The 12,022-nt window shown below is 43.5% G+C and overlaps 2 protein-coding genes across 4 annotated transcripts in view; one reads left to right on the plus strand and one right to left on the minus strand.

The window, feature by feature from the left end:
• Positions 1 to 1,150: 1,150 nt before the first annotated feature.
• LOC125716816 (CCN family member 1-like) lies at positions 1,151 to 3,845 on the minus strand. Its single transcript, XM_048989578.1, has 5 exons — positions 3,638 to 3,845; positions 3,182 to 3,392; positions 2,531 to 2,875; positions 2,204 to 2,406; positions 1,151 to 2,097 (listed from the first exon to the last, which is right to left on the minus strand). Exons 1-5 carry the CDS (start codon positions 3,683 to 3,685, stop codon positions 1,795 to 1,797), a joined length of 1,110 nt encoding a protein of 369 aa, XP_048845535.1. The 5' UTR covers positions 3,686 to 3,845; the 3' UTR covers positions 1,151 to 1,794.
• A 937-nt stretch (positions 3,846 to 4,782) lies between these two features.
• LOC125716817 (N(G),N(G)-dimethylarginine dimethylaminohydrolase 1-like) overlaps positions 4,783 to 12,022 on the plus strand; it is a 42,264-nt gene continuing 35,024 nt past the window's right edge. Inside the window, exon 1 of one of the 3 annotated variants that reach the window (XM_048989581.1) lies at positions 4,783 to 5,271. Coding sequence is in view for 1 of the 3 variants with exons in the window: in XM_048989579.1 (XP_048845536.1) it covers positions 8,790 to 9,086 (297 nt within the window). In the remaining 2 variants the exon portion in view is untranslated. Of the gene's footprint in view, positions 5,272 to 5,768; positions 5,911 to 8,365; positions 9,087 to 12,022 lie in introns of those variants that run through there. The other 2 variants (XM_048989582.1, XM_048989579.1) reach the window with 2 other exon arrangements.

Below are 12,022 nucleotides of genomic sequence, written 5' to 3' on the forward strand. Positions count from 1 at the left end.
AACCATTAGAACTGAAATCTGCCGTACTTTTCATAATACACTCCGTACTTTTTGAAAGTTTCAGAAATTGAGTTTCGGGTTTTATGGTGGTAACTCCCATGCGCATTCCATGAATTCTATGCCATTTCTGTGTGCTGTATTTTGATAGCATGAGGATCCTGTAGCTTATGTCATTGTTGGTTAATTTTGCTGTGAGTGTAATGAGGAGTGGATCCTGGGCCTGGCATCCCTAACCTTCCAATCACGTTGCTTCCCCCAAAGGGCCATGCACCGAATATGCAAATCCAGCGGAGGACCTGATCTCAGGCCGTTTAAGCTGAGGCCTCCCTGCTATAGACATGCATCTCTCTACCCGTCTTTGTGCTCAGTTCTGGCTTAATGGGTTGGGCTGTGGTCTCACACCTCAAGAGCTGTGGGATTTATTCCCCACGTAGGTGGAATTTTCATGTTCTTCCTGACTTTTCTCAAGTTACTCCCAGGTACTCCGTTTTCCAAAGATCTGTGGTTTTACGTTACTTGCTGTCTGTAAATATCTGTCTGCTTGTTCCTGGTGCTGAACTGGAATACTTTCCAGAAAGTTCCCAGCTTTCCTGGGATCTCCAGGCTCACCACAGTCCTGCACTGGATATAATTCTTTGGAAAAAAAAGATGTGTATCCATTTATTATTTATTACATTCATAATGGTTTCACATATGACCTGTTTTATAATAATTTTGTAAGGCCACTCGCATATGTCCAGAAACATCTACAACTGGATATTGGCAGCTGAATTTGAAAGTAGTTCCAGTTTTTCTTTTGAAGGTCTTTGCTTGGAGTTGTCTTGCGGTTTCCATAAGATGTTATTTATGGAAGACTTAAAAGTTCTGTGTATTTACAGTAGAAGACCAGCAAAGATTCCAGTGTCTTTCTGGACCAAACCACTACCTTAACACAGCAGCTTTCTTGTGAAGGTGTCCTCACTCTCAGTCGCCCAGCGTTTGACCCAAATAAGCATTTCAGTTGACACTGCGGTTCAGAGGTTAGCCGTCACGTAGTCGAGCAGTGTTTTCCACTGGATCCACTGGATTCTGCTGAGGATGTTTGACAGCTGACTGGATATGCTGAACACGTCTGTGACGTCAGAACTATGACTGACCCCAGAGACACACATTTTCATAAATAAATCTTTTATTTATAACAATTTTACATATAAAATTAAATCATTTTACAAATTTATTCCAGTATGACATTTAATATTCAAATAAAGTAGCTAAACACTGATAAATAACCATGACAATAATAAACAAAACATTCATTCATTCTTAGAGAAGTTGACCGCTTTCTCTTTCATCGTGCGAATGTGAAAGTAACTTGATAGCTGCCACCAAACGTGGACAGTTTAGCCCACATCAGAAAGGAATGTGACCACACACGTGTTCCACAACACAGATGGATCGTCTCTCCTTGATCAAAGGTTACATTTAATTACGTTTGCATAAATATATAGACATTAAAGGTCACGTTTCTCTGGTGTATCTGCAAAACAACATATACAGAGCAAGTCAAGTAAATTGCAACTCGATTTCTACAAACATAATTACACGCCGCTCCGTGAAGAAGCCGTCATTAGTGAAACTCCAATAGTATGAAGTAGCTCGTTATGAGAAGAACATGCCGGAACTTTCTCCAGCTTAACAGTGCAACTTTCTTTGGTCTTCGTGATATCCACCGTTACTTAGGAAATCCAGATCAAAGGCGACAGGATGCTCGTTTTGGGCGGGCGTTGGCAGTCGGTGCTCTTGGAGCTGCCCGGCCTAGTCTCTAAACTTGTGGATGTCATTGAAGAGCCTGTAGTAGGGTAGGGAGGCCTCGTTGGAGGTGGGGCAGTCGTGGTTGCACTTGCAGGTCTGGATCATCATGACGTTCTTGTTGAAGGTGTCGCCGTCCTCACAGTGGAACCTGACAGGCACTGTTCTGGTCTGCAGTGGACTGCAGCAGCGGCCATCCAGGCAGGACCCACAGTATTTGGGCTTGTATTTCTTAACGCTGGAGCAGCCGGCATAGGTGAACTTCACAGCCTCCATGGATTTCTTGGTTCTGCTACATGTCTTTCCCTTCTGTGGAAAAAAAAATGTCTTAGGTAAAACTATTACTTCCGGAACCTCTTTTCCCCCATAAATGAACTTGGGTCTATCTCGAGCGAACATGTTTGCATGTACTTACCTTCAAAACCGAGTAAGATGTCTGGCTGCATGGCCGTATCGTACAGAGCCGGCTCTCCTTGACCAGTTTGCATTCGCCGTTGTCGTTGGTGACTCTGGTGGAGATGCCCGTGCCACACGTCTTGGAGCACTGGGACCATGCTGTGGTCTGGATGATGCACTTCTGGCTTTCGACCCTCAAGACCTCTGGCTGGCCAACGAAAACTGCCAGAAAAATTTAAGTACTCCAGTTAACAACTGGACAAGGTCTCCTGGCACTGAGCCAAATTAGAGGTGGTTAAAACTAGTATTAATATGTCTAAAAGACTCAAACTGGATGTCTACTTACCAGGTAAGGACTTCAGTCCTCCTTTGACCAGGGCAATAAGCTCATTTCTGTTGGTGAGGTCACTCTCTGACTCATCTGTCCCGCTTTCCTTGCTGAAGAGCTTGTATACAGAGTCCGCCTCCTTGCCCTCGGCACACAGCCACTCCTCGCAGCACCGTCCGGCTATCTTCACCAGCCGGGGGTTTGCACAGCCCAGGTTGGGCAGGGAGAGCTCCTGCGGACACAGTGGGATGCAGCCCACGGCTCCGTCGATGCACGTGCACTGGTGCTTGCAGTTGGGCTGGAAACTCTCGCCGTTTTGGTAAATCTTGCTGTTGTATTCACATGGTCTTCCTTCTGACTTGGCTGTTGAAAACAGATGAGCGGAAACGATTAGCCAGTGTATCCATCTGTGCTTTACTTTCCCTACCTTTCGCATTCTTTGTTAATCATCGGTGTTAAACTGCCACACTAGACTAGAATAGGGAAAACCGAACTATCGGTGTTTTAAAGGCTTCGTCTTACCTGCGGTATTAAACTACTTTCAAAACTTTTAAAATCAACTGCGTCTATGACATAGTCAGAATACGAAGTACTCTTAAATACTCCGAAGCTGTATTTCAGAAGTCCACGCGCTTTATTCTGTTTGCATCCCATCCACGCTCCCCGTACCTCTGCATATGCCTTTGGCGGCGCCGAAACTGGCGCCGAAGTTGCACTCTAGCCCCTTGGTGTGGTCGCACGGCTCCGTTTTGCTGCAGTCCTCGTTGAGCTGCCTAGCACAGACCTTGCAGCAGCCGCAGCCGTCCAGCACCAAGCTCACTCCCGGCGAGCACCTGGGTGCCTCTCTGGGACACGCGCATTCCGATGGGCACGAGCGTACCTGCGAAATCCATGCCCCTCGAGTCAGTACAGCGTGCGCGTTACCGGTAAAGCAAACCGCTTTTGTTATTAGATATTTTAAGTTGTTATGAGTCAAAAGTTATAAGAATCAATCACATAGTCACACTTAAATACACAACAATATATAAGTATACTATAATTATGTTTGCTCTGCATACAGAAGTATTATTCTAACTCATGATCTTGCGTTGTTTAAGTTATTTAAAAAAAATGCTTGTAACTTACCACGCCGAGGAAAAAGAAGATAAGGCCAACGGAGATCATTTTTCTCATTTCGGCAAAACGAAAAAAGCAAATGAGGACAGTGCTATCCCTTTGCGTTTCCACTTTACTTTTAAATGAAGTGCGATTTTAAAGTACGACTCGTCCTGTTGTGTTTTCCTGCGTGGTGTGTAACACGCCGCTGTAGCGCTGTGGACTGATAGACCTTCCAGGTCTCAGCGGTCTTTTATACGCTGTAGTGGAAGCTGACGTATGTCTTGGCTGTGTTGCACTGTTCCTGAAGTATGCGAGGAATTTCTCGGCCCGCTTTCCATCCAAGCCAAGCACCACCCTAACCCAACTAAACACACACACACACACACACACACACACACACACACACACATATATATATATATATATATATATATATATATATATATATATATATATATATTAGAAAATGTACATATATATATGCCTCCACGTTTTTTGTTGCTTTATAGTTATGATATAATTTCGTTGGGCGCATTTATTAGACCGGCATTTTCTGTATGTTGTGTTTTACTGCATAAATGGCATTTATATTTGGTTTCTGCGCAGTAGATTTGAGTTTTTGACTTTTAGTGCACCGTGTTTGTTTATTGCGGCCATTGACATAATAACACGTGTCTCTTTTCAGTAATGACAGTTGGGCTATTAAATGATACGGTCATCCTTCATAACTGGCTCACGACCTAATGACTTAGACATAAAGCATTGCGTCATTGATAAAGATGTCTTCTGAGTACAGGAATGCAAGGACAGCCCCGCATTCCCTATTTGCATACATATAAACTTGATAAATATAAAACTTGATGAATTGCGTACGGAGAGTGTGAGAAGTGTTGTTCGTCTTAGGTGAAACTTTGAAATGATTTCCAGGACAGACGCTGGGAATAAAGAGGAGTTTACGACTTCTATTTTTGGCTCGTTATCCACTTAATTCCATTGTACTAAGCAATTCCAGATGGGCTGTAGACTCCAGACGTAACAATATTGCCATATTAGGTATGGCAGTAGCTTACGTTATTAACATATTTCCACTTCAGTTAGCCAACCGCAAAGCATTCCTGGAGGCTTAAAGGGCTGTTAAATATGTTCCACATACAGGAAATTCCTCAGCTTTTCTTGGGGTAACTTTTTTTCACGCAATCTGTCCATCACCGTCCGGAAAAAAAACACGCACAGACACACACACACACATACGAACACAGTGGTGATCTAGTTTTTTTCCCCACATAAGATGTTGCTTTGGAAGAAAAATTGCAAAAGTAGTTTAGTCTAGATTTCAACCGACTTCATATAAGTGACATTCTTGCGTAAATTTTTAGGATGAAAAGGTTCAGGCAGGGGATCAGTTAGGCAAGAGGATAGGGAGCAGTAAACAGCCGAGTTTGTAGTAAGGCAGCCGATGTATACGGTTTAACTTACAAGGTTAAAACAGCGTTTTCGTGTTACTTTTTAAATATATTTACGCACATAAGTTTCAGTATTTGTTTATTTCGATAAGAAATAGCAGATTAGAAATGGACTTATTTTTTTCCACACAAAACACTAAACTATACGGAACACTGGCTCCCTATACTCAAGAAGGTAGCAACGACTGAACAATAAAGGTAAGTTATGTTTAAGATGGTTGTTTTCATGAAGCGATTATATGTTACTGCATTTATCTATAAATGGATACTTAACCATAAGGAAACGCAATCGCGCGCTTTCTGCGCAGAGGCTGACATCTAAAACGTAACCTAAATATAGACCGTTTTACACTTGACTTGCTGATGTGTCTATGCGCGACCAGACGTACTTCATATTAAACTTTTTATCAATGTGAATGGCCGAATTATGCTTCCTTATCAAGACACTAGATGGTGGTGTGCAATGACCAACTAAGCTTTTATTGTGATCGGTTTAGATTTTGCGTCTTTTTTTCCCTAACCAATTTGATTTACAGGGAAATGGGTCGATCAAAACGTTACCTGACATTAAGTTTCTGTGTAATTTTAATAAGGTTTAAAATATTTCCAATAATAATTCAGTGACACCATGTCTACCCAGAAGTTTGATATCAGAATTCATATTTGTTGGCAGCTGTTTAGATAAGTATTAGCCTATAAGATGCATCTTTACATTTGCGTTCAATAATCTCTTTCTGTAATATGCTGTTTAGACACGTGACTTAAGGTATAGTTATTGTTCCATGAGGACCACTGATCATAGTTAGGCGGACTGGTGAAACAGCAATACATGCTGAGGTATGTCGCATTTTTTTCATTGTTCAATAGACAGCTAGTGCATCTTAATCCCGTCTTTTCTTGTCATAATAATACCCCTGTATAACATCGGAATAAAGTTTCTGCTTAGCCCTCGGTTAACTGGATATTTGAATCAGTTGCCTCCGCGGTGTTTTGCCAGTAGTCCTGTCATGCTTCTGGGTGTCTCCTTGACACAGTCTCGCCTTTCCAGTAGCCTAACCTGGTGTTTAAAGTGTCTCGTGTCTAGTGTTGACCGATGACAATGGACACTGTTCCTGTTGTCTGCATTGTACACGGTTATTCTACCTAAAAGGACTGTGACTATGAAAGGGACTAGTCGGAGAAAGCACAGAGTTGGACCACTAAACACCTGTTAGGGATTTCTGTGACTAACGCATATGCATTCCTTGTGGATAAACGATTTGGCCGTTAGTAAGTTATTCGAGAGTGGAATTTAACAAAAATCACACATTCCCGAGTTTTACCCGTGTAGGCTTCCGTATTGCTCAGTTTAAGAATAGCCTTTTGCCAACATCTTCGGAGATTGTGCTTTGATACGGAAATGTATCAGAACGCAGACAACGATGTAGACCGTTTTTAAACGGAGATATGACTCTGCGAATAATAAAACAGAATTAAACCCGTCTGGAAAATAGTTCCTGACAGTGCCTAGGAAGTTGGTGGTCTCTGGGGGCCCTGGTGTTTATGCTATGACACGGACACAATGTTTGCATTCTTTTCCCAGCCAGGAAAACTGGAAGTTTTGCTTGGAAAGTCAGTAACAGGTGTCAAGGGTTGAACTCTGCCTGCGCGGCGTTCTGAATAATATTTTCCCCCGTCTCCCATCAGCCAAGAGAATACTGTATTTTTGTTACCCCACTGAAATATTTCAGAAATGTCGGCAGAGGGAAAAGTGTGTAAAAATATTTACAGAGGACCAGTTCGGCCAGGGGAGGGGGGGGGGGGGGGGGGCAGTGGAAAATGGGGATCTTGGAACGTTTAGAACAGTCAGAATAATTGAGTGGATCTGGAACAAGAAAAGATAGCAGTCTGGAGACATGGAAGCAACTGCTTAGATGTGTGGCCAAGACATTCCATGCCGTCCTGACTGAGTCTTCCCTGCAAGGCACCATGGGAAATACTTCTGCCCTAAGCTTTGGCATAAATCACCTGGAGGATTCTTTCAAGCAGTCTGAGGCGTGTGTAATCATATAAATCCATATAACAAAGACAGGCTTATTCTTTAATGCAGATAGAGTGTTTTAGAATTGCCGTCTTAAGTATTACCGAATTTAAATCCAAGACATCTTATGAGTTATGAATTTGTGACAAATGTGATTTTGTCGGAAAGCTGGAATAATACATTAAAAATCTTCAAAACTCCCCAGCTGAGACTTCCCTGGAGGGCTGACACTGCCGATTTATCTGAAAGTCTTTCCGAGGCTGTGCCGGAACAAAGGTGCTTAGTGACATTTGGAATGCTTCATACCCTTACAAATGTTTGGCTTTATGACTGTCAGGTTCAGTCTGGCAGTACTACTACTGCCATAATATTGACATGACAGTAGTAAATGAAATACATGAGGTCAAAGAGTGGGGGGGGCATGTTGAAAGTTGATGTCACCAGGCAGAAAGAGGTCATGGAACTTTTCGGCTCATCCTTCTATGGAAACGTTGCACTGTTCTCCCCAAAGGAAAGCCTGCTATTTAACCTGGGAAGCTGAATCCCAGGTGCTGTTCCATACCATCATTTTTTCCATGTTAGACAGGAACAACGACCTGGGGCTATGTGGTGATTACCCAGAGTTCATTGCTCCAATGAGAATGGAAAGTGCTATATGATTATGCATCCTGGTTGGTCTTTGGCTACCATGCAAAGGCTAATTGGATACTTAGTCAACTTATTTTTTCTGAATATGGTTTGTAACTGGTTCTGTTCAACAAAAAATGATAATGGTTAAAAAAAATGAGTATAAATCATTTAAAATTGTTGTTAAAAAGAATTAGAGCAGTTGGCATATCGGTTGGGAATCCAGACTTGTGGCAGGAAATGAAGCAGGAGGTATGAAATCACTAATATTATTTGAAACATCTCCGTAAGCACTTCAGGAAAACAGCACCCTGAATGTTTACTAATAGTTTTTAGCAAATTTAGATTTGTTCCAGCAAATATAATGCAATACATAATCAAGTTAATATTAAATATAAACTAAACAGCGTTTTCTAAATTATTGTTTACACTGTAGCCGCCCCCATCAAGAAATCACCATTAAAGAGGATTCTCCACAGTCTCTTCTTAGGTCAGGAATTTTAATGCCTCTCCAGAGGTTTGGGTATAGATAATATCAGAGTTTATCCGCACATATCACAAAGGATAACGCCCCGGCAGAGTGAGAGAGAGCGTTATGCACCCCTTTTCTGACATTTTCCAGTTACATCATTGTCCTTATGGAGGACAGTTATTTGATGTCGTTTCAAATGTCTGTTAACCGAAGAGCATATGTCAGTCTTGGTCAGCCGCTGGGGGTCGTCCGCGATTCCCCGGTCTAGGTGTGCTTCTGAAGCCCCGTCGCGGAAGTCAATTCGGAGGCTGTCGATTCGGTAAAGACAAGCATGATGTGAGCCCAAATCGCAAAATTTAGCAATTAGAGGAACTGATGTGCGCGCACACGTGACTGCCTCTTGCGCGCGTCACTCCGGACCCATCTCCATCTCCTGCCAGCCCGCTTGCTCGAAGTGCATGAGCAATGCAGCGCTGCAAAAACTGAGCAAAACAACCAAATCTACACCAAAGTGAGACACCTGAGTATTTGACGGATTCGAGATCTGGTGGGACCAAACCGTGGTTATTAAAAAAAAATAATCAAAGCCGACTGATCATGGCTGGTTTGATGGCAGATTTCGGCAACTTCACTCACGCCGTGGTGCGAGCGATCCCTGACTCCTTCGCCAAAGAGGACCCGAGGAGGAAAAAGACAGCCGAGGTGGACCTGGCCAAAGCTCAGCGCGAACACGAGCTCTACATCGAGGTTCTGAGACACCAACTCGGCTTGCGGGTACTCGAATTGCCCGCCGACGAGAATCTCCCGGATTGCGCCTTCGTGGAGGATGCTGCCGTGGTATGCGGCGACACAGCGCTGATTACGAGACCGGGGTCTGACATCCGACGGAAAGAGGTATCCCGCAATCTTGGTGCGATCTCAGCCTCGGGGGCATATTCTAAAGTAGGATTCGGCTTCACCAGCACACCGCGCGATTTATAAGCGAGATCGTGGCCACTGATGGGTTAAATAATGATGCTTCACTGCTAATTTTAATTGGATTTTCCCCACTGTGTGTCGCTTTGTAGCCGGAAATCTCTATTATTACAATGTGTCATTGTTACACGTCGTTACACGCTCTAGAGATCGGATAAATCAGTATCTACTGGTCCAATCATTCAATTAAGAAAAAAAATGCATTGCACACGAATTGAGTGTCTTTGAGAAACACCATCCTGGTGTTGAAGATTGCAGTATTTGGACTGAATCTGGACGGAATTAAGCGATAATTGAGCTAAATAATGGCGCAAGGAAATGGTAATCGACAGATCTCTCGTTAACCCCGAAGCAGGCTAACATACAATCCATTTATAGGAATAAATGCGTTTTACTTCTTACTACACGTGTACCCTGACTTCTGTCTCTTGGTATTCTAAATGTGTGTGTTAGTCAGTGCCCTATAGCACTGTTGTACTTTCCTGTGGATTCATTATCTTGTCTAAGTTGTACTGCGAGTCTCTGAGTTTAGTCAGTGAGACGTTTCACATAATATAGTCTGATATATGTTTGTAGGGCTATTTGTAACGTCTTACAGATTTTGGAAAATAATATCTTTCATCCTCGGTTATCGAGTCATGGTTAGGGTGTGCGCTGTCTTTTGACAGTAACCTTGGCCCTCTTGGTGCAATTTTAAGTCAGATAATAATTCATTTAGCTCTATATAACATTTTAACTTTCGTAGTTTGCCTTGGGATTTATTTCATCATCTGCCTGAAACCTTAAAAGGGGAGTTAATACAGGTGGTGTGGTGGGGGGGGATGTTAATTTAAGTGAGTTCATTCACTTCACTTGTGCCAGATTAATCAGTCAGATGACACATATTTCTGTATTCTGTCTGTCCATCAGCCCACCTTTGTATCCATCCACCTACTCATTCATCCATCCATTATTCATCCATCCATGTTCTATCAAGGGAATCAGGGTCATGGTGGTGGCGGGGGGTCCTTGGGGCCTAGAGCCTATCCCACGCAGCACAGAGCACGAGGCTGGGCTGCTCCCTGGTCAGGACCCCAGTCTCCTGTCCCACTCCCACTGCAGCCCCATCCCAAGTGCAGGGACCTCTTCCCATCTATTCACTTTCTGCTGTCTTTTCTTTCCTTTCCCTGCCGAACCGGAGTTGGTGCCTCAGCTGATTTCCTGGTACAGATTGGCTCTATGTGCATTTTTAATCTCCTGATGCACTTATACACGGTGACAGATATAAGCAGGGCACCCTGGGGGGCCATGTGTATCATTTTCACATGCCACTGCCCCCCCCCCCCCCACTGGTAATTCGAACTCAAAACTCCAGAGAAACATTTAATCCAGTTTTGCTGCCACTAGAAACTTTAGCCAGCAAAAGAATGTAGCCGCCAAGCCTTGGCAATAGAGGCAAATAATAATAATAATAATAATAATAATAATAATAATAATAATAATAAAGATGCAATCATGATTTGTCTGTTTTATTTAAGACGTACTTTGATAGGTCTTAATGTGGGATGGGAGGGTAGAGAGAGAATACAGAAGTGCTGGTGTTTTTCATCCATCCATCCCTCCATCCATCCATCATCCATCCATTCATAAGATCACAGATGGTGCTTCTCAGTCTCATCCTTGTTCTGCAGTGTGAACTCACACTCTTCCACAAACTGTCAGTTCCTGCTGCTGCCTGAAATCAGAGGTGAATTCCCTCCCCCCGCCCCACCCCCCCCTTTACTGGTAGCTGAAACCCTAAAAGATTTATTGCTCTGTTTTCATCCTATGACCCCCCCCACCCCCACCCCACTTCATTGCTCGCAAGGCCAAGAGTAGCAGTCTGATCAAGAACACAATTAATTAGTTAATTAACAGTTAGGGTGATATAAAAAAATACAGCTCTTCAAACTCTCCAAAGTCAATCTGTTAGACCCTTAATTAAGCCGGTGCAGAATTTGTGATTGAACACTCCCCAGCCATAGCAGTTATAGAATATTCCCAGAAAATATCTCCAGACAAACCTCAAACATATATTATATATATCAAGATAAATAATTATAATAATGGAAGCCTTGTTCTCACTTGTATTGCTGAAAGGGTAGGTGCTTCTCCAGATTAGTAATTACAGGAAATCTGCGTATCAAGCAGGCACACGACTCCAGGTCTTAGCTGGGCAGGCGGCCCCACCAACTCAGCAAACCCACACGCCTTGGCTGCTGTTCCCACCACTCCTGCAAGCTCAGCCACTGACTTCTGACTTTAAGTAAATCACACATACCCTAATTATTAAAAACACTGAACGATAATTTCATTTGATAAGTTTTTTACTGTTATTTTGTGACGTCGCTGGTTAGTTTACCATGGGTTAGGAGTTATTAGCAGGTGCTGGGTGACGCGGAGCGGCAGAGTGCATCCGGCAGGCAGAACGCATCCGGCAGGCAGAGCACATGCGGCAGGCAGAACGCATCCGGCAGGCAGAGCACATGCGGCTGGCAGAGCGCACTCTGCAGGCAGAACGCATCCGGCTGACAGAGCGCACCCTGCAGGCAGAGTGCATCATGCAGGCTTAACGCTTGTCAGGTTTCCTCAGCGAGACCCCCAGGCTGGACCTGCTCCTGATTACGATCGGTTTCTGAGCTTTGCACCAGAACCCCACTGAGGATGCTTCCTGAAGACGTCCTTTTGTCTGAAGGACCTTTTGTGTTTATCATAAACAAAGAAGGTTGATGTTCTGTCAGTGCAGCAGAGCGACCTCCAGCATTCGCAGTAATTTGTTTAGCGAACAGTTCAGTCCAAAACGATGTACAAGCGTGGAAACTCGAAGCCAGAGTGCA

Source organism: Brienomyrus brachyistius, chromosome 21, assembly GCF_023856365.1.
Source record: "Brienomyrus brachyistius isolate T26 chromosome 21, BBRACH_0.4, whole genome shotgun sequence".
Lineage (NCBI taxonomy): Eukaryota > Metazoa > Chordata > Actinopteri > Osteoglossiformes > Mormyridae > Brienomyrus > Brienomyrus brachyistius.

Coding starts and splice junctions, on each gene's coding strand:
- LOC125716816 (XM_048989578.1), bottom strand. CDS start 3,685: ATGAGAAAAATGATCTCCGTTGGCCTTATCTTCTTTTTCCTCGGCGTG. Junction 3,393..3,637: donor TCTTCTTTTTCCTCGGCGTG/GTAAGTTACAAG, acceptor TGGATTTCGCAG/GTACGCTCGTGCCCATCGGA. Junction 2,098..2,203: donor CATCTTACTCGGTTTTGAAG/GTAAGTACATGC, acceptor TTTTTTCCACAG/AAGGGAAAGACATGTAGCAG.